This window comes from Convolutriloba macropyga, chromosome 8, assembly GCF_964194025.1.
Source record: "Convolutriloba macropyga chromosome 8, txConMacr16.3, whole genome shotgun sequence".
NCBI classification, from domain to species: domain Eukaryota; kingdom Metazoa; phylum Xenacoelomorpha; order Acoela; family Convolutidae; genus Convolutriloba; species Convolutriloba macropyga.
Genome location: NC_134475.1, coordinates 21,120,525 through 21,141,493, shown reverse-complemented (window position 1 = coordinate 21,141,493; position 20,969 = coordinate 21,120,525). Strand labels below are relative to the sequence as shown.

The 20,969-nt window shown below is 34.6% G+C and overlaps 1 protein-coding gene across 1 annotated transcript in view; it reads left to right on the top strand.

Moving 5' to 3' along the window:
• The first annotated feature begins 6,261 nt into the window (after positions 1 to 6,261).
• LOC142344982 (phospholipid scramblase 2-like) overlaps positions 6,262 to 20,969 on the top strand; it is an 18,072-nt gene continuing 3,364 nt past the window's right edge. Inside the window, exons 1-6 of the mRNA XM_075397066.1 lie at positions 6,262 to 6,485; positions 6,852 to 7,054; positions 9,085 to 9,099; positions 9,493 to 9,676; positions 13,072 to 13,229; positions 20,726 to 20,890. Of these exons, the coding sequence (XP_075253181.1) occupies positions 6,458 to 6,485; positions 6,852 to 7,054; positions 9,085 to 9,099; positions 9,493 to 9,676; positions 13,072 to 13,229; positions 20,726 to 20,890 (753 nt within the window). The 5' untranslated portion in view covers positions 6,262 to 6,457. The remainder of the gene's footprint in view (positions 6,486 to 6,851; positions 7,055 to 9,084; positions 9,100 to 9,492; positions 9,677 to 13,071; positions 13,230 to 20,725; positions 20,891 to 20,969) is intronic.

The following is a 20,969-nucleotide window of genomic DNA, read 5'->3' as shown; positions in this document are numbered from 1 at the left end:
TCCTCATTGAAAGCTATTAGTTTCAATTGTAAACGCTCTCCCAAATAGATGGCTTTATATGGCAAACTATTCTGAGAAGTTCAGTTCATTGACGCTATAGCGTTTTTCATTTGCATTAAGGAATCGCGAAATGAATCACTGAGCTGAATCACATTTATTATTATCGACATTATTGGTTCGATGTTTAGGTTGACAATTTTCTGCTGTTTTTGTTTACGGACAATTTTCATGATTCTTAGCTTCAAAATTTTTGCGCTGAGTTCAGCGTAATATACGGACGAAACTGCTCCAAGATTTTTCAGTTCATTGACGCTCTCGCATTTTTTTACTGCTGAAGAATATGTTATTAATACACGACAGTAACAATTTATTTTCTGCTCAATGGTACTTAGAATGAAAGACAGTTCTAAAGTTAAATTGAATACTAAAATACTAAAAGTACTAAAATTAAAAGAATTCAGTGTCGAAGATGAACATGAAAGATTAATTGCCTTCAATAGTGATGTATAAGTTTTATTTTACACCTCTTGCCTCTTGTAGCTCTCCTATTTCATTGTTTTCGTCTTAATGAACTCTTGATTTATTTTCAATGTTATTATTTTTAGGTTCAGCAAAAGCAATATAATGATAAACTTATAAGAATTTTTTCATTTCGCCAATAATATAATGGCCTTGTCTCCACTTCGTTCTGTGGTCTTTAGGAAAACATTTGAAGTTAACTTACCAGTCACAAATAATAGATTCAAGTTGAGTAGTGAGAGCAAAACCGTGGAGTCGCCGACTGATTTATCTTCTTTTGAAGAGGTAATTTTAATTTATAATAATGGATAAGTTTTTTTTCATTCAAAACAGATATGAATTTCCAAAGGGTAGACGAAGTTAAACTTAACAAAACAGGGTACCCAAAGTACTCATCTAAGCGTCAAATCAACTTGCTTGAGAGTGATTACAGTGGAATCGGATGAATTATTATTGAACTGCATTAAAAAAGATTGAGCTCTGGAATTTGGATTTTGTTGTTACCGACCTTAGCACTATGATAAAGCTGATATTTTTGTTCCACATCCAGCCAACCCTTCCTTTTTTTTCTCATCCAGCGACCGCTGTTTTAAAACATATCTCTAGTCTAATCATTTGTTAAAAGAGCACGTCTAAGTTTCACGTTACTGGACAAAAGAGTCAAAGTTTTTTTGCAGTTTTGGCGGTTTATTTGAATCATCTTGAAAGTTGCAATAATATTGGCAACGTGCTGCAAGGGCACAAAGGGGGCATCAAGGGCTTTCGGTGGCATCAGTTGATTGAAGTCTTTTGTCATTTTTGAAATTGGCTCTGAAACTGTAGGCTGAAATGTCAATATGATCAGTACTTCAATTCATGGGAAAAGGGTAACTCACGTTGCCTAAAACCGCAGCGAGAAAAATCAGAAAAATACTCCGGAGAAAAAACGGGTGCGAGACCAGAAACGGGGCGAACGAACGTGACGTAAGCCGTTTTTACCTTTATGACTCGTGTTTCTCCATCTCGTCCTGGCGTTGTCCCCATGACTATTTCCAGTGGCCAAATACCTCTTCGTGTTTGGTCTTTCAATACCCAAACGATCTGGTTCATTTTGAGCGGTCGATCGTTGCTGTATGACCATTTTGACCGCCGGCTAAGGTTTGGCAGATACTCTTTCACCAAGCGTCGCCATATATTGTTCATCAGCTTCTGCGTGTGCTTCCATTTCTTCAAGCTTGCAGGTTGCTGGTCTCCAAATTGTCCTGGTGGTAAGCTATTGAAGGGACGCTGGATAAGACAGTGGTTTAGAGTCAAAGGTTCCTCGTTGTCAGGTTGCTCAGCAACGTTAGTCAGTGGTCTGGAGTTGAGGATTGATTCTGTCTCCACCATGGTTGTTAGGAAAGTGTCAAAAGAGTCTTCTGGATCCTAGAATGAGAAGGAGCGTTCTTTTGGCGCTCTGGATCAAACGCTCCCAGACACCGCCAAAATGAGGGCCTTATGGGGGATTGAATTTTCACGTTGTTTTGGCTACCGCTAAAACCTAGTAGATTCTGTCATTGTCCAAGGCTTTAACAAGACTGCAGGAAAAAACAGGAAATAAGACTGCAGTTTGATTCAATGGAATGGAGGGTTGTTGGATTGAAGCAAACTGGTTGGAGGTGTTCTCCTGTTCTCATAAAACCACGTTGTTTTCTGGGGATTGATGATTACTCAAAACAAATCTGTCTTGAACCTTTGTTCTGAATATTTGAGCTGGTGACTGTGTGGGGGCTGCTAACAACGACATTGATTGGTTATTGTGTTTTGCTGTCGTAGAGTCTTCTACTAGTTCCTCAGTCCATTCTCTAGAAACCTGAGAAAATTGCTGGTTGTTCTGGAGGATTGTTGACAGAAGATTGGGGTTACTTGGTCCTTGCGGGAGGAAAAACGATGGTCTTCGGGGTAATTGGGGTGACACATCGCTGACAGAGTTCTTTACTGTCAAGTCGTCTTTTACTGATTTTTGGGAAACGGTTGTTGATCGCTGTGACTCAGTTGTCTTCTTTATGACTGTGAAACGCAGCTGATGTCATCGCGTAGTCGAGTGGATGATTGACTCAATTGACAATCATCGTCGAGACTGTTGACTTCCAGTTCCAACTTCTCAAGACGGGAGATCAAGTTTGAGTGACGTTTCATGACGGAGTTTATACTATTAGAGCTTACTTTCTCCATCATGATGCTGTCGCGGTTTGTCGTCAGCTCTTCAGCGCTCTCCTTAATTTTGTTGATCAACAAAGAAAGAGTGTCGAAGCTTTTTCTTAGCTCAACGGATGTTTGAAAGAGATCAATCTGATTTCTCATGTTGAGCTCAGTCATTTTGAACTTGATCAGCGCGTATTTTAGACTCTGGCTGTTTTGTTTTATCATCTTGCTGAACAATCTGTAGTCGACTCGTAATTGTTCTGTCGTATGTAAAGGAAAGGTAAAAACCGGCTCAAAATTAACGGACCGACAACTTTTCTGGTGAATTAAAAAAACCTCTTTATGTTTATGTAGGCTTATCAGCCTAACTCTTTTCGTTCAAAAAGCAGTGACGCAATTTTTCACGAAAACAACAGTCCTATATGTGCTTGTTTTGTGGTGCTAATTCTAGCTAAAAATTTGCTTTAAAAAAGGAAAAACTAAGCGTTCGCGCGTGTGTGCCATTGATTTGTTGAACAGGACTAAATTATTATTTTCATTTTTTTACATATATGACTTTGCAACAATTCTCCTGCAAGTTTTAGTTCTCCTTTAATTACAATCAAGGTACCAGAAAACTTTTACTGAACTGTTTTCTTTGTGTGTGTGTGTGTGTGTGTGTGTGTGTGTGTGTGGAGTCTTAGGAACAAAAAAAACCTAAAAACCAAACAAACTAAATCTATATTGATACTTCTGCAAAACAAGTTAATTTTTTTTTGAAATTAAAATGCGGTGCATCCAGGAAACGTAAGCTACAGACAAGCAGAGAAGACTGGTTGCTTAAATGCTGGGTCAACTTTGAAGCTCTTTTCCAAAAAATTCTGTTTTGCGATTCTTATGAAGTTAAGGACAATTGCTACCATAAACTGCTTCTATTTGTTTCTGGATATTATTTGCCACCTATTAATTGCTAATTTTTACTTTGGTGACTACTGCGATCCAAAGGAAAAACACTCCTCTTCTATTGGTGACTACTGACCAAAGGGGAAAAAGGGACTTCCTTCGGCAACTTCTGAGACCGCGGACAAAAAAAGGAAGAGACCTTTGAGTTTTCCCACTTAAAGGGATTTTATGCGTGAGAGAATTTGAGCGGGGTATTTTTCGAGAATTTTTGATTTCCTTGTTTTTGAGAAAAAGAAAAGGGATCTTATCTTCTCTTTTTAATTTTCTTGAGAAGGTGTTTTCAGTGTATACTACCCCATTAACTAGGCGCGCGGCTAGTGGTATGCATAAGATGAAAACAAAATTGGCGTAAATGTCGGATTTTCTTAGGATTACATACTACCCTATTAGCTAGGCTCGTGGCTAGTAGCATGCAATTCAGATATAAGAAAACACAAACTCCTCTGTATGTTTTTTTTGTAAGATTTTCAGAAAAGTTTCTGTCTGCTCTTTACGGTTTTGCAGAATGTTTATATATTTTCTCAGCTTGTTTTGTTTTTAACTGAGGAGTTTTATTAAATAGGTCTTTTTAAAACTTGATTGATAATTTTAATAAGACGTTAGAAAAAACGTTTTTTCTTTTACTTTTTTTCTTTTATATAACAGAGAAGCAATTTTGCCACTTTTTGTTGCTTCTTTGCAGTTTTTTGAGGGGACGAGATAAATTGTCGGCTTGTTTTCATACAAGGAGAAAGGCCTGTTTAAACGTTTTTTTATTTACTGAAAATTTCCAATAAACGTTAGAAAAACGTTTTTTGAATTTTTAAAGTCTAAGAAGGAAATTAGTTAAAATTCTTGTCTCTTTACCAAAAAGCAACGTCGATAAACTGACTTTGAAGATTGTTTTTTTAACTAACAAGCCTAGGGGGTCCATTCAATAGGTTTTAGTGGAACTATAAAATGTTTTATTCAAAAGGTTAGGAAAACGTTTTTCGAATTTTTTGAGTCAAAGAAGCAAATTTGTCAAAATTGAGTTGCCTCTTCACTAGAGTGCAAAGCCGATAAACTGACTGTGAAGCTTGTTTTCTGACAAACGCAGGGGTCCTAATCAAGAGGTTCCAGTGTAACTGTTAAATGCTTCATTCAAAACGTTTTTTGAATTTTTCGAGTCAAAGAAGCAATTTTTGTCAAAATTGAGTTGCCTCTTTACTAAAATGCAAAGTCGAGAAACTGATTATGAAGCTTGTTTTCTGATAAGCTCAGAAGGGCTAATCAAATCAATGGGTTTTTTGGATTTACTAAAAAGTTTTTCACTAAAACGTTAGAAAAAATTTTTTTGATTTTTGACTTTCAAAAAAGCACTTTTGAGACTTTTTCTTTTTTTTGAGTTAAAATTTTGCATGAGGAGTTCAACCAAAATAAAGTTCATTTTAGGTCCAGTTGAATTGTTGTATTCAATTAAAAATTTTATTTGCTTGTAGATTTTTTGCGACAAATTCAGAAAGAATATTTTTGAATTTTTCAGGTTTAAAAAACACTAGATCGTTTTTTCGTGCAATTTGTGTTTTTTTTTTCGTTAATTTTTGCTGACATGTAGTTTCTCACGGCTATTTCCTTCGTTAACCATCAACAAAAGCTCGTTGGGGGATAATTATTGTGTGTTTGAGATTTTTTGTCCCTAAAAATCATGTTTTTTTGGATACGTCTAACCGGGGAAAGGACTTCTGAGGTGACGTCTGGAACCTCGGGCGATCATCTCTTGGTGACGTCTGCAACCAAAAAATGTCAGGCCTTCTTGATCGGGTGACGTCTGAAAACCCTTGAAAAAAAGAACTCTTCGTCTTTGGTTGGCTCGTCTGCAATAAAAAACTCTTCCTCTGGGGTGACGTCGTAGTCTTGGATATTAGTCTTGGGGCGTGCTCATGGCCCCTCTTTGTTTAAAAAAAATTGAATTAAATTCAGAAGGTTTTAAGTCCTTTCTATCAAGGCGGAAGGTCGCCAAAATTATGTTTTAAAACATATCTCTAATCATTTGTTAAAAGAGCACGTCTAAGTTTCACGTTACTGGACAAAAGAGTCAAAGTTTTTGTTGCAATTTTGGCGGTTTATTTGAATCATCTTGAAAGTTGCAATAACATTGGCAACAACAGCCTTTCCCCAAGACCCGGAAGGATGTTAGTAGCAGTTAAGGGTTTTGTTTTAGATCAGTTAATTTTCTCCATATTTCTTCAAATTTTAAGTTTTTTTTAAGCTTCTATTAAATTTTGCAGCGTGAGCTTCACTGTGCAGCTTAACGACTGTGGCAAGTGTTATTCCCGTGATTTCAGCAAAAGCTCAAAAACTTCATCTAACAATTAAACGTGCCCATGTAAAATAGTTGCTCTTACACCTCTGGTAGATCGTAATAGAAGTAACCCTCGCTACATTTTCTCACGTTATTTAACTGACTTAATTTCTTTTTATCACTAACATAGGCTAGTATGTGTTTCTTACATAAAGCATCCTGTCTGATAACTAAAGCCTCAATATAAACTTTACAACCTGAATAAACTTGCGGCGACTTTGAGGTGATATTGATTCAAATCTTTTCATTGTGGTGATTCAAGCTCGATTTGGAGTAAGTAGTTTTGTTTCACTGAGAACCTTACGAGCAAACGCGCATTTAGAGTCAAACATTACGTCGTTAGGCACTTCGTATATTGCTCCTCTAAAGTGTTCGAAATTTTATATCAAACTTCACAATGTGTTGAGAAGTTACCCAAATTGTGAATTTCGTGTAGGCGTTTTTAAAGATCATTGTTTGTCTCAAATTCCAGGAAAGGTTTATATTATACTCGCCAGATTTAATAAATTTATGGATCGGACAGGTTTGCTCAGTGAAGGTAAGAATGTTCATGCCTGATCAAAGTTTGTTATTTTCACTTGCTCAACAATACCGGCCTTACAAAACTGAGTTTTATTGAAAGGCACGATTAAATCATGATAGTGGCCAGTTCGTTGGTTTCATATTAAGTTTAAATAATTAAACTTTGACCAATGATATATTTGAGCTAAGAATGTTTGAGCAAGTTTTGCTAACGAGATTTTATTGTACCAAGTATAACTAAAGCACAAAAGTTGTTATATACTGGTTGTATATTCATTCATAGTATCTTTGTGACTTAATGTTAGAAGCATAATTAGGTTCTATTCCATTTTAAAAAGCCCAATAAGTTCAACATAATTATCACTATATTCTCCTTTTATGGAAATGAGCGAGAAGCCACCAGCAGACCCATCTGAAGTGGGTTTTGTTCAGCCAGGACAACCCGGATACCCTCCCCCAGGAACCCAACCTGGATATCCGCCACCTCAAGGTCAGCCGGGCTACCCTCCTCCACAAGGTCAACCTGGGTACCCCCCACAAGGACAGCCAGGGTATGGATATCCGCCGCCGCAGCAAGGCGCACAGGTAATTTTGTCCACATTAACAATTGCATCTAAAATTTGTTCTTGACCATTTCAATCCTTACATGAACCGCTTGCCATCACGTGTTTTTCTGTTTTACAATTTAGACTCCCTGTATGTAGGTTTCTCATTACTTTGAGAAATCCTTGAATGTTTATAATGATAATTCCATGGTCGTCGAATGAGAAGAGGGCAAAAGCATATATTCGCCAAACTTTTTTACGGTTCAAGGTCAACTTTTTTACAATGCAAATTTTTGGCAAACTTGTGGTACAAATAGCACGTCGCTGAAAGCTCATTTTCAGAAAAAAACATGATTTTAAAAAATAGCTTAGTTTTTTTCCTGAAAACGATTAAAACTGTCCATGTCTACGGAGTAAGTTATCTGTGAATTATTACTGTAACCACAAAGCCATAAGACAAAAATGCAACAATACATGTTAAACACAATAAATCATTAAATATTACGAAAACACAATGTCGAAGCCATAAAACCCATGAGCGATGATTCCCTGAAGACAAGAATAATGTTCATTGGGTCTCATTTGATCGTAAGTGGAGTTGGTCATTAATGGAACCTTGATAGGATTAGTGACGTGTCTCTGAATGACATGAGAAAAGCCCAAAATTGTGTAAAGAGATGAAAAAAAATTGAGGGGGAAATGACGCTAATCACGCCCAAATATGAAATGTTCACAAAAATTCTAAACCGCAATAACTCCTCGAATAAAAGGAATTAAAAAAATGTTTTTATTCCAAAATCTATGCTCAAAGAGCTTTTCAATGATACCACTCACAATTCTCCACCATGAATATATCGATCGGCCAAAGATGACTCCACAAAAAAACAGTTTGAGTATTTAGTTCGTCCCCCACTAAGTGGGGTGTGAACAATTTTTAAGCAAATGCAACGAATGAAAATTAAGAAAAGTTGTAAAACTGCTATTTTTTCTGTAATTTTGGTATGAATGGTAATTTAGAAACCATGATAACCAAGTAATCATGATTTAGTTTGGAAGTGTAAAAGTATTCGATAACTTACTGTATGTGATCAAAATTTGCGTTTTTCTGTTTCGAGTTTGTCAAAGTTTTTGAATGAAAAATGTAATAACATTGATACGAACTAGACGATTTTGGTGTAAGAGTACATCGAATGATTTTTACTGTTTGCAACAAATTATAGTAGAGCAAACCTAAAATTTGAGTTTGAACAAGAACTCAGATGATTCAAGTTACTAATTGTTCTCAAAGAAAGTTTGCAGCAATTTCGGTTGTCCTGTATGGCTTTATTATGTAATTTGTGTCCGTTTTTGTCTTTGGTTGACTTTTACGCCCCTTTTTGACGCTCTGTATACTGAACTCGACCTTTATCACATCCCATCAACGTCACTTCGGATCAGGAATTTCATAAACAAAGGACTCTTTTTCATTGTAAATAGTAAAAAGCAGATAATTTAATGATTCATTAATTTATCACGTTTTCATATCGCGTTTACGCATTCGGTTCAGCTCTTCTGCTGCCTTGCATGGTTTGTATTGGATGGAACTGTACACGACTAACAATAATACAATAATATCAGCAGTCAAGCGCAGGTGTAATACTAATCGTTTGTAATGGATTTTTTTTCTGTTCTCTACAGAACAATAAACGTCCTCTTTTTCCATTCTCGTACTCAACAATTTGAATTTGTCTACCTTGAGAATAGAACGGCACTGTAAAACTCCACGTGTAATGTTTAGAATGTTTAGATTAGAAACGATTTTTATTGATTAATTGCTGAATTTGCGACTGTTACTATCTTTAAAACATTCCAGTGCTTACCAAGACGCATAACACCAATTTTCACTAATAATTTTCACATACGAAGTTGGCAAAAGCTATGCATGACGATAGAGTGAAAATAGTTTGCAGTTACAGTATTGTCTCAAAGCTTTGTAGCTGATTATTAAAAAGCTGAGCCAGTTTGATTAGTTTTACATTTTATTACTAACTGAAACCAGCTAACCTCACGATTTGGTGTTTGTACGTTTAGCCAGCGGAAATGGAGGTAGGCATTTAACACTATACATCATTATCATTATGCATCTCCATACCATAAAATTTAGTTGCTTAACTCATTTATGAACGATTGGATTGTAAAGTAAAATTCGGGCACGGTTTTCAATTTGTGGCATACTGATCAACAAGATCATAATATTACAAAACTTGCAATAGAAGCGTTGCTGAAATTTTTTATTGGCCAATTACATAATTATGCTGGATTTTCTCTTTTCACAGTGTGAACGGTTTCCGGACGTGATTAGTACATCGTTTCGTATCAATTTGTTCTGATTTGAGACCGTTCTTGACGTCGTGCAAGTACACTTGTATTCATTTTCTTAATCCTAACAGTGAAGTAGGAGTAAACTAGCTTATATGTTTAACAACCCAGGTGTTGTAGGCACCACCAGGACAACCGCCAGCTCCACCCAACATGCAGGGGGCAGCTCCGGGTGGTTGGATGCAGCCCCCTCAGGCGATGGGGGCAGGGCAACCCGAGATGGCCAGTAATGTTCCCCCTGGACTTGAGTATTTGACCTTTCTGGACCAAGTACTAGTACAGCAGGTTGTGGAATTGCTGGAAGGTAATTCAATACTATTCAGAAACAATGATTACAAGAATCAAAGTTTGCGTTTGTTCTTCTGAAGCAAGATGTTTGCCAACTCAGCTATCACAAGATGTGATGTAATTTAAAAGGTCATAGAGTATATACATTGGAGTACATTAATAATTGCGTCGATTATCTCGAAACGCTCACGTGCATGCTTTGAAATACAGGATTTTTGTATAGAAAGTGCCAGATTTTGAAATTGATTGCATTGTAAAACCTACCAGTCGCGTGCTTCAAGGAAGGTTTCGTGACTCTGCAAACGCTTGTTCAAAATTCTGGCTTACATTTGAACCTGCATGAGGATCTCTGTTAAAGCCAGATATCGTCTTGATATTGATCAATATCAGAATCTAACCTACAGTTCTGTATCAATTTTGACACAAAGAAATCGAACTTCATATTCTGAATTTTTCTCCTGTATAAGATCAAACATTTTTGTAACATTGTATACGAATGCCGACAACTCTCAACAGCTTCTCAGATATTTTGATCTCCAGTAGTTTTCCGATTGTCATGATATTTTATACAGATTAAAAAATTGACATTAAAGTTTCCGTTTTTTATTACAGGTTTTTTAAAATGGACACTTCCATTGGCCTGATTTCTGTGTTCGTTTTTTAATAGCCGCCGTCAGCCTCTCAAGCGGCTATTATGTAGGCGCTCTCCTTTTTTTACAATTCAAAGAATTTGGAATGTATTGGTGCGCTGTGTTTTTTCAAGATGTTTTCAGACATTTTTCAATGACTTTGATCTTTCAAAACGGGATAAACAGGTAAAGCCAAGTGGGCATTAAGTTTCATTAGAGGCCCAAAGTGGGATTTAGTAGTCCTTCAAGTGCTTAGGGTGGTACAGCTGCTGAGATGGCCTTAATTTAAGGTTAAAAGGTCAATATTTTTTGGAGTTTTTGAGCTCAAAATGGTGCAATTTTTCATGTTTTGTGATTAGTCTTGGGCTGACATTTTTAAAATCTAATGAAGGTCTTTTGCGAGACAAAATGACTCGTTTTGTCCATTTTCTGAATCATACGTTTTGGTACTACAAACACACACGTACAATGATACTAAATTTGCTTTTTAAAAAGTTTTTTGACAATTTTTGCCATTTTGAGTTTTTCCAGCCTCAGGGGCATGTGAATCTCCTTTAAGGTTTGATAATAGTGCACTGCATAGTTTCTAGTAACAATGGAATGGTTTTCAACATTTTAGTGTCTCGAATTTTAGCATTATTTTTTAAATAAAATCTGCAGTTTTTTTCAAGTTTTCCTAAAGTTTTTTTGTAAATTTTTAATTTTGACCGGCCTCAGCGGCCAGAAAACCTATTCCACGGTCTGATAAAAAAGTTACTGCATGGTTATTAGTGTCAATGGAATTGCTTAAAACAATTTGACATTTCGAAATTTAGATATTTTTTCATAAAAAATTGACATTTTTTCAAATTTTTAAAAACATTTGCCTTTCATTCAGTTTTTCTTGCCTCTGTAGCCAGGTAACCTCCTCCGGGGTTTGGTAGTATGTTATTGCATAGTTACTAGCGGCAATGGGGTGTTTTTCAACATTTTAATAGAACGAAGTTCTGTTTTTTGATAAAATTTGAATTTTTTTCTAAAAATTTTTGTCTTTTACCTAGTTAATCGATCTTTATGAGCCAATGAGTTTTTAAGGCTTGGAATTGGGTTACTGAATAGCCTATAGAGACACAGAAATGGTGCTGAAGATAATAGTATTACGATTTTCAGCAACATTTCATTAACATTTGCAATTTCTTTCATTTTTTTTATTTTTTGTCATTTTCTCAGTTAGTCGATCTTCAAGGGCCAATGAATTTTTTTTCTGTTTTTGCAGATATACTATTGGACTGATCTCAGAAACAACACTCGCTCTGAAATTTTTTTTTTGAGGTAAGTGTAATTAAAGGGGTGATATTTTGCCTTCGGGGTAAAAGCTTCAAGAGTTTTAGTAATGAGTTTATTTTTGTTTAGTTTGTTTGATTGTTTTAGTTTCTCAACTTTTTGAGATAATTTTGTTTGTTTTGGCTGGAATTGATCAATTGATTTGGTGGTCAGGTCGAGTACTTCTAAGTTTTTCGTTCAACTCTTTGGATTGCATTTCAGGACTTGTCCTGCTATGTTTTTTAAGATCTTCACACATTTTCATGATTTTTGAAGTCAATTGGAGTAGTGATTTTGGTCACGCCGAAATAAGAAGTGGAGCAAAAAAGTGAGTGATATTGCGGCGTGGAATTTTTTCACTCAAATTTTAAACTAGAGCGAGAAAACGGTGTTTGAACAAAAATTCGCTTTCTCGCTAGTGGTTTTTTCGTTCATATGCGGCACTTTCACCTTAATTTTTTTTACTGTTTTTCCGATCGAATTTTTTTCTAGATGGTTTTCTCAATCCATTCATAGTTCATTCTAGGGCTAGTCTTTTGTTTGAAGACAAATTTTTCTTCCTCGCTAGTGGTTTTTGTTGACATGCGGCATTTTGACATTGATTTTCATTTTTTTAAATTTTTTAATGATTTTTTTTGGAAATGGTTTTTGCAATTCACTCATAGCTTGTTCTATGTCTAGTTTTTGTTTAGACAATGAAAATTATTTAAATTGTACGTCAGGACTTGTCCTGCTTTGTTTTTTTTATTCGCCTTACCTTTTGATCACTTTTTTCGTTTTATATAAGTCACGATTTTCACGTTTGACTTCTGACTTACTTCACTCACTGTTTCAACTGAATGGATTTTACGTTCTTTCGTGCATTGAATTTTGCAGTATATTGAAAACGGTCAAAGTCAAAAGAGCAAAATCAAAGGAGACGGGATACACCGATAAAGCCCTGTCATTAAGTCTTTGAGGATTAGGTTATCAAAGTTCACTAGAGGGCTTGCTTGCTGATATCGGTTGTAAGCTTATAAGCTTTCAGTTTAGAAGCTGCCGGCTATGTTTTAAAAAAATTGTAGCCTTATCACAATTTATTTTAATTGCAGGCTATCTCGGAATTTTCCTCGTACTCCTGTACATTTTTCCGCTCTCAATGGCTGTAAATTCAGTACCGATTTGGTAGAAATGGTGTAAATGTTTTAATAGTAATTGTGTAAGCGTTTAAAAAATTGCAAGTACCATAGTAGCTCATTAGCATGGAAAGACAATTGTAAGCGATATAATTGTTTCTTACATCATAGAGTTTTATAGAGTTATAAATGAATTTTGAAGAATTTGAATTTTGATGTCCGCCTAATTTCCACAAAATTTCGGTAGCAAATTCATGCCTAATGACTAAAAGAAAAGATTTTGCCTAATCTCAAGATTTCGCCTAACATTTAGCAAACACCCCTCCCCGCACGTCAAAGGTAAACAAGTGATTGGATGTGTTTAGCGTTCACGGGGTGGGAGACAGACAACAAGTATGCGATTAAGAACATGATGGGACAGCAGTGCTATTACGCATTCGAGGAGAGTGGCTGCTGTGCGAAGCAATGCTGTAAGAACAGACGAGGATTCGTCATGAAAATAGTCGACAACACACAGAGAGAAGTGAGAATTATTTTGCCTTTTTATTCAATTACCGTTCCAAAGTATGAAGGAGCTGATTTAAGATTTAAGCACCATTTCTAATCTCTAAAGTGCTTAAAGAACTAATAGATATGACTAAACGAATAAGTTTTCAGTTGTTTTTTTAAAGAGTTCGGATTTCACTTCTGGTCTCAGATAATCCGATAGTTAGTTCCAGAACTGGCAACGGCTGTTTGTTAACCCGGTAGTTGTTTGCATAATTCTGAACGGGTAATGACAGTTGAAAGGCGAATTTCTCCCTTCGTTTGCACTCACATGGCTCACGTAATAATATACTTATTTATTTACTGCTCTTCTAATATGCCCGAATTATGGTATATCTATTTAAGTTAGACACGGTTGTGACTTACTATGTTGGATGCATGTGCTTTGTCACTGACTAGTTCTCAGAGGTCTAATACTTCGAAGCTTTCAAAATTATTTAAATTGCTTAATCATGTTAGATCAGTGGAAATAAAACTTAAGCATAGTTTCACAGACAGTTTAACAAATCCACATCAGAATACACCAATGCACACTAACGGAGAACCATTTATGTCCTATTTTTACGCATGACAACAGACCGCCATATTTTGAAATGCAACTGTGATTTGATTATTTAAAATTGCTGACGGGTATTTAATCTAATCTTTGTTCCGACCCCTCTTGAGGGGGGGGGGGGGGGGGGGGGGAACTATATACTCAAATGGGTTTTTTTTGTTCAGACAATTTTGGCCGATCGATGTATTCATCGTAGAGAGTTGAGACTGGTATCATTAGAAAGATTGTCCAGTGTAGAATAAGGAACTAAAAGGATTTTTTTATTTTCGTTTTTTACAGGGAGTTATCAACATTTATTCTTGATTTTTAAAATGACAAAATATCTATATCTATAACATTCGAAAAATTAAATGTTCTTAGTGGACGAGCAGCATTAGCAGAGCTATTTTTGGACCAATCTTGGACTGTTTCAATCCAAAAATAATTCGGATTGTAATCAGTCGGTCTTTTTTATAAGAAAAAAATCGATCTTTTTTATATAGTAATTAAAAAACAGAACATTTCAAATCAAAGCTCAATAGTGATAGGTCCAATTCGCTTCCTAATTAGCTCCAAATTATTGCATCTAGTTTATTACTTGAAAGTTGAACGCTTATTGTCGCTTTGACTTTTAAAAATATTTTTTAATATAATGGCTTATTGAACTTTGCCTCCATTTTTCTCTTAATTTGGTAAACTTGTAGCTAAGTGTCTGCAAAGAACGAATGCTTCTTCTTTCTACTGAATTTCAATTCAATCTTGATTGTGGTTTTACAACTTAAGTTAGGTTTTCTGGTTTGATACCACTAGATTTCACATATTTTTTGTTTTCAAGTATTTGCACATTTCTCACGTTTTCTAGTTTTGTCACATTATCACGTTTTTGACAGTTCATATATCTTATTATTGGCCTTCAAAATAAGGCTCAATCGATAATATTAAAATCCTTAAGGATATAGGCTCTGGTTTCAACGGCTTCGACAATGTTTCTCGAAGAATTTATTTGAGTTTTTTTAATTTTGTCTTTAACTGTCGTTTGCACTTTCTTTTTAGTCGTATGAAAGTTCCTGTACATTTACCCGGTTTCATTGGCTTTTTATGGAAGAATAGATTTGCCCATATTCTGATATTAGTAGATAGCTGATGGCTTTCTTGACTTTGAAAACAATTGTTTTCCAAAATAAAAAAAATCTTTTTAACTTCGCACTTTTGTTCCTCTTATTGTCTGTTTGTTACCTAATCTCTTTAATTGCAGGCCAAATATGACTATATTGTTGTCATGGGAAGGTGTCAAAGAGATTGATGTCACAAAATCTAATGTTTTTAAAGAATTCGTTATGACTTTACTCGCTTCGACACGGGTTTTTGACAAAAAAAGTAAATTAGTTTTTGATTTTTGTCATTTTTTACGTTTTTTTGTAGAAGTAAGATATATTCTAGATATTTGCAGGTCTCAAGGGCTTCCCAAGTCTCAAGGAAAGAATAAAGGAAACTATTTTGTTATTTCATTTCGTAATTATTGGCTTTCATATCATTGGAAATAATTTTTTTTCGAAAAAAAAAAACAGGTATTACTTTTTGCCTTTTTTTTCTTTTTTGTCTGTTTGTTGCTGGTGTCTTTAATGAGAGGTCACATAAAACATCATTCGGGTCAAAGAACGTTCAGAGAGGGCCAAATTATGGCTTTATGGCTTCGGAAGCTTTTTCTGGCAAAATTTAACTGATTTTTTGTTTGTTGTCTATTTGTTGTTTTTTTTTATACCCGCATAAAAATTGAATACCGACAGTTCTTATTTCTCATCCTTAGAAACACCGGTAATCGTAAACCTATGTGATATTTTAGTTGATTTCTAATTGTGTTCATTACTTTGAAATTAATTGTTTTTGAAAGAAAGTTAGCGAATTTTTCAAATTTACTGTTTTTGTTCTTTATTGTCTAATTGTTACCAAGCCTTATCAGGGACTAATCCCATATCTTCTCTGGTGAATTACAAGTTATTTTGTTTAGTTTCAGTTTTATCTGACGTTATTTTGACGTTCTTAAGTTTTGTTTTTTTAAAACGGACTTAAATATTTTGATGTCATTAAAGTTTGTTGTTGATGTTTGATTTTGCTGTTCGTCTTGACTCGCTTTCTTAGTATTGACATATCTCATCAATCTAATGCAACATTTTTGACTCCACTGAGTTATTTGCTTTCGAGGCTAATTTTTCGCTCATACACCAATTTTTGAAAAGTACTTGAATCTGTTCCTCATTTGGTAGACAATGATGCCAAAATTGTGGATGAGCGGGATCGGAACGTTATATGCGATCTCATATTACCGAGCTTCCTTGTTCGGTTATACTCTTGAATTTAATATCTAAGTGACAGGAAACTACAACTTAGAACAGAATTACACCGCTCACGAGATCTGCCGTTAAAAAGACTACGAAAAAAACAAGCAACAAAATGAGCGAAAATAGAAATCTCTCGGCAAAAACTCCATATCTAAATTTAAAAGCACCTAGTAACAACGTCAAAATAAAACTGTAACTACAAAACTTTACTTTCTCTTATCTACATGGCAGATGGGAATTTTCCCTTAATGAGACTAGGAAAAATCAACATTTTTTAAACCCAATAATTTCAAAAGTCTTAAAAATCTTTAGCTTTTTACTAAATAATTCTTGAATAATTTACTAAAGAGTCATTACAAAGCCAGTAGTACCTCTCTTAGGTTATATTAAGCCATAGAAACGGCTAAAAATGCAGAAAACTCCAAAAATTACAAACAATTTGCGAAAACACAAATTATTGAAGCAATTAAAATCATTAGCTATTATCTGAATATTATGTATTTTTATTTCAATTCTTTTTCACACTAATTCTGCTAAAAGTATGCTGAAAAGTTTTTTGAATTCAATTTGCCCACATTTGAAAATCATTGGGATCTGTTATTACGCGAATGTGCTGAAAGAAGAGAAAAACACATTTTGACCACTCACTAAACTTGAAAACGCATTTTGTGCAGCAAACAAAACATCAGTTACAACATGATACGAGTAGACACGGTAATTTTTGATTTACCAGGAATTGGATGCGACCTATCAATGATGAGAATAAGTTACAAGTTGACGAAAATAAACACAAAAACTGAAAAGTTTAAAAAATCTCTGAAAACGTATAATATCATAAACTTGACTATTCGCTATAGAGTGACTGCATTAAGCAACATCACTCATTCAATATTCATTCATCAATCAATTAGAATCTATTGAGAACGGTCAGCTTTTTTTGGCAACATTAAGAATAAAATTCAGACAAAACAGAAAATTCGAAAAAAAGGAGCGAGAAAAGTGACGAAGCCATTAGAAAATGAACTCCTCAGTAAAAAAATTTCCATTTTCAAGTAATTTTATAACAGCAATGGGATTTTTTTCTTTTTCAACAATATGAGTTAAAAAAATCAACAATTATGAACAAATATATCCAATTCACGAAATTTTCGAGAATACCTGTAGTAAGAACGCCATTGAATTGAATAGCTTTCAACGGAAGCCAATAAATACGCTAAGTTATGCCACGATGGTATGTTTGTCCTTCCTAATTCAACAACATGACATCACAATAAGTCATTGACTATGAGAACAACAAGTGTCGAAGCCGTTTAAACCATAAGTTTTTCTCTGAAAACTTTATCTATGAACCCTTGAACGTCTTTGCTAAGCCAATGTGAACTATCAAAATTAGGATAATGTGATAGGGTTTCAAATGGAACCAGAAACATAAAGAATATCAAAAAATTTGAAAATTAATTGTGAAAACTTGTTATAATTATGTCGTAAAATCAATAGATAAAGATTAATGCGCTAACCAGATTTTGGTTGTTTTAGAAAGAACGAAGTTTCTTCATTACTGAGACTGACCTAAACTCACGAAAATAAGTTTAAGGTCGGTTAATGTTGAAAATATTTTCGAAAAATTATATTTAATGTCGTAGCAGCCATTAGCTGTCCACTCAAAGCACTAGATGAGTTCACTTGATGATCATTTGGAAACCTATTCCGCTTTGAAGCAACATCACTCATTCAATATTCATTCATCATTCAAATAGAATCTAATGAGAACGGTCAGCATTTTTCGGCTACATAAAGAAAAAAAATTCAGACAAAACAGAAAATTCGAAAAAAAATGAGCGAGAAAAGTGACGAAGCCATTAAAAAATGAACTTCTCAGTAAAAAGTGTTCCATTTTCAAGTAATTTCATAACAGCAATGAGATTCATATTCTTTTTCAACAATTTGAGTTAAAAAAAATCAATAAATATGAACAAATATATCCAAACCACAATTTTTTGAGAATTCCTGTAGTATGAACGCCATTAAATTCAATTGCTTTCAACGGAAGCCAATAAATACGCTAAGTTATGCCTCGATGGTATGTTTGTCCTTCTTAATTCAACAACATGACATCACAATAGGTCATTGACTATGAGAACAACAAGTGTCGAAGCCGTTTAAACCATAAGTTTTTCTCTGGAAACTTTTTCTATGAACCCTTGAACGTCTTTGCTAAGCCAATGTGAACTGTCAAATTTAGGATAATGAGATAAGATTTCAAATGGAACCAGAAACACAAAAAATATCCAAAAATTGAAAAATTAATTGTGAAAACTATTTCTAATTATGTCGTAAAACCAATAGATAAAGATTAATGCGCTAACCAGATTTTGTTTGTATTAGAAAGGAAGGGGTTTCGTCTTGACTGAAACTGACTTAAAGTTCACGAAAATAAGTTAAGGTCGTTTAATGTTCAAAATATTTTCGAAAAATTATTTTTAATATCTTAGCAGCCATTAGCTGTCCACTAAAAGCACTAGATGGTTTCACCTAATGCTTATTAGGAAAACTATTGCGCTTTTAGTCAACGAGTCTATGCCATAGGACTCCATAATTTTGAATATCTCAAAAAGAAAATCAAAATTTCATTAAAACTTAGAAAACTCATAGTCGAAGCCAAAAAAAACATGAGAGCTTGAAAACAAACTTATTGTTCATTGGTCATTGCTAGACATTAAATTAGGTTTGTCATTAAGGGAGCCTTGATATGAAAAGTGACTGGTCCCTAGGTGACTAAGAAAACAAAAAAAATATGAAAATGTTTCTTAAAAAACAGCTCTCAAATTTAATTGGAATTGATAGTAAACTTCCCCATGAGATCAGAAGTAGCCTTTTCATCGCTTTTCGTCTATTGGCAACACACAATTGGGTCATTTTGTAGCCTGAAATGTAAATTTGAGTTAATTTTTTTAATAAAGAGTCTTAATTTGAATAAAAATTACGCTAAAAGTGAACGAAATCATGCCTAATATCCCGTGTTCACACAAAACTTTAAAACTCGATAACTCCTCAAAAAGTCCAAATTGAAAGAAATTTTTTGAGTTCGAACAAATTTCGAATTCTACACTCGACGAGCTTTTTAATGATACCACTCACGATTCTCTACGATGAATATATCGATCGGCCAAAATTGACTGAACAAAAAAACCCATTTGAATATATAGTTACTCCCCCCCACAATTGGGGTCGGAGCAATTATACGACACAGATAGATCAGTTTAATAGCTTCGAAGTCAAGAAAAGTCAGTAAATTGCTTTAAGTGAGCCAGGGAAATAAAATTTCTAGAGGTTTTGAGTTAGCTGCGCTAAAGTAACAAAAATTCAGTGATTTGATTTTAAATTGAAGCCATTTTTACCTTCTTCTGCTTTGGAGCACAGGAAGTATTCCAACCTATTAAGTATCCATTTTTAACAGTGGCTATCTGGGGGAACGTGTGAGCTTAAAACAGAAAAGAATGTGTCAATTTGAAAATCAGAGTGAAGATTTTAAAAAAGTTTATATATTCCTACGGTGTTCCGTGCTAGGTTTCCACAAGCAGCAGGAACAACGCACGGAATGGTAACTTTATCCTAAATGTCACGAGAAAATTTGAACAAATTAATTTCGTTTCTGAAACTCAACATCTGACGAGTTATGTTAATGAAACATTTTTGGCTTTTCAGTTCTAAAACGGGCTTCGAAAAAGTTTGAGTACAAATGGACGGACATTGCTTTACTCCTTAAACTCCCATTCATTTTTGATTTTGTTTTTCCATGTGGACTTCGTTCAATTCAATGTTCTGCTGAGCAATTGCTCTTCATATGTGGCTTGAATATATGGAGTGAATGAACAATAAAACTGGTCTAGATAACCAAAAAATTACGCGAAATGTTAAAAAAAAACGGCAAAAGTAGATAAAGCTGAACAAATTGTTGTCTAATGACTTTAAATTTAGACTCGCAATAATAAAATCCGTTTGTGACGATAGCGCGGCTATTGACAAAAACAGACAAAATTGGCACAATGGGCGGTCACAATTTGATCATGTTTATAAAGTACGGGAAAAGCAAAATTGATTTCATTTTGCGCCAAGAAATATTTACATTTAACCATTTCTTGCGTTTGGCAACTAGAAATACCCAAAATATTGTGCTTCAGACAGCAGACGTTGCTAAACATCTTTTACTATTAGACACTTCCATTAATGTGTAAATATTTCAGTTAAAATAACTAACTGAAGATGTCTTCAGATTGTTTGATATATCTGATCTGTCCGGAATCTCGGAAACAATGAGAAGCTCATGGAGCTGCAAAAATTTTTGCATTGATTTTATATGAACCCTTTGATTCAAAAAGATTTTTCAATGAAATTAAAAAAGTGGTTCTACTTTTTGACCAAAATTATGTTCAGCCTGCCATTCTAGATCTTCCCCTATGAAGGTCCTAGATTATCAAGAAGCTTCCAAACTGTTTGTCAAAATAGATACAAAAACGCTGACATTCTAAATTATGGAAATTTGTAAAATTCTCCTATTTTGTTTTGTTCTTTTTGCACGTAACTTTAACTGTGTTGCAGGTAATCCGAGCTCAGAGGCCCTTCAAGTGTTGTGCCACTACATGTTGTTGGTGTCCGTGTTGTGGATGCAGCCAACATGAGATCGTAGTGGAGAGTCCCCCTGGTATCGTCATCGGACGAATCCACAACGAGTTAGTGATATACCTTTTAGACTATCTCAAGATCGTTCTGAATCACTCATTTCATTTCATCAAATCTTGCTTATGAACAATCATGCCTTGTGTAGAACAACCATTAAAACCGA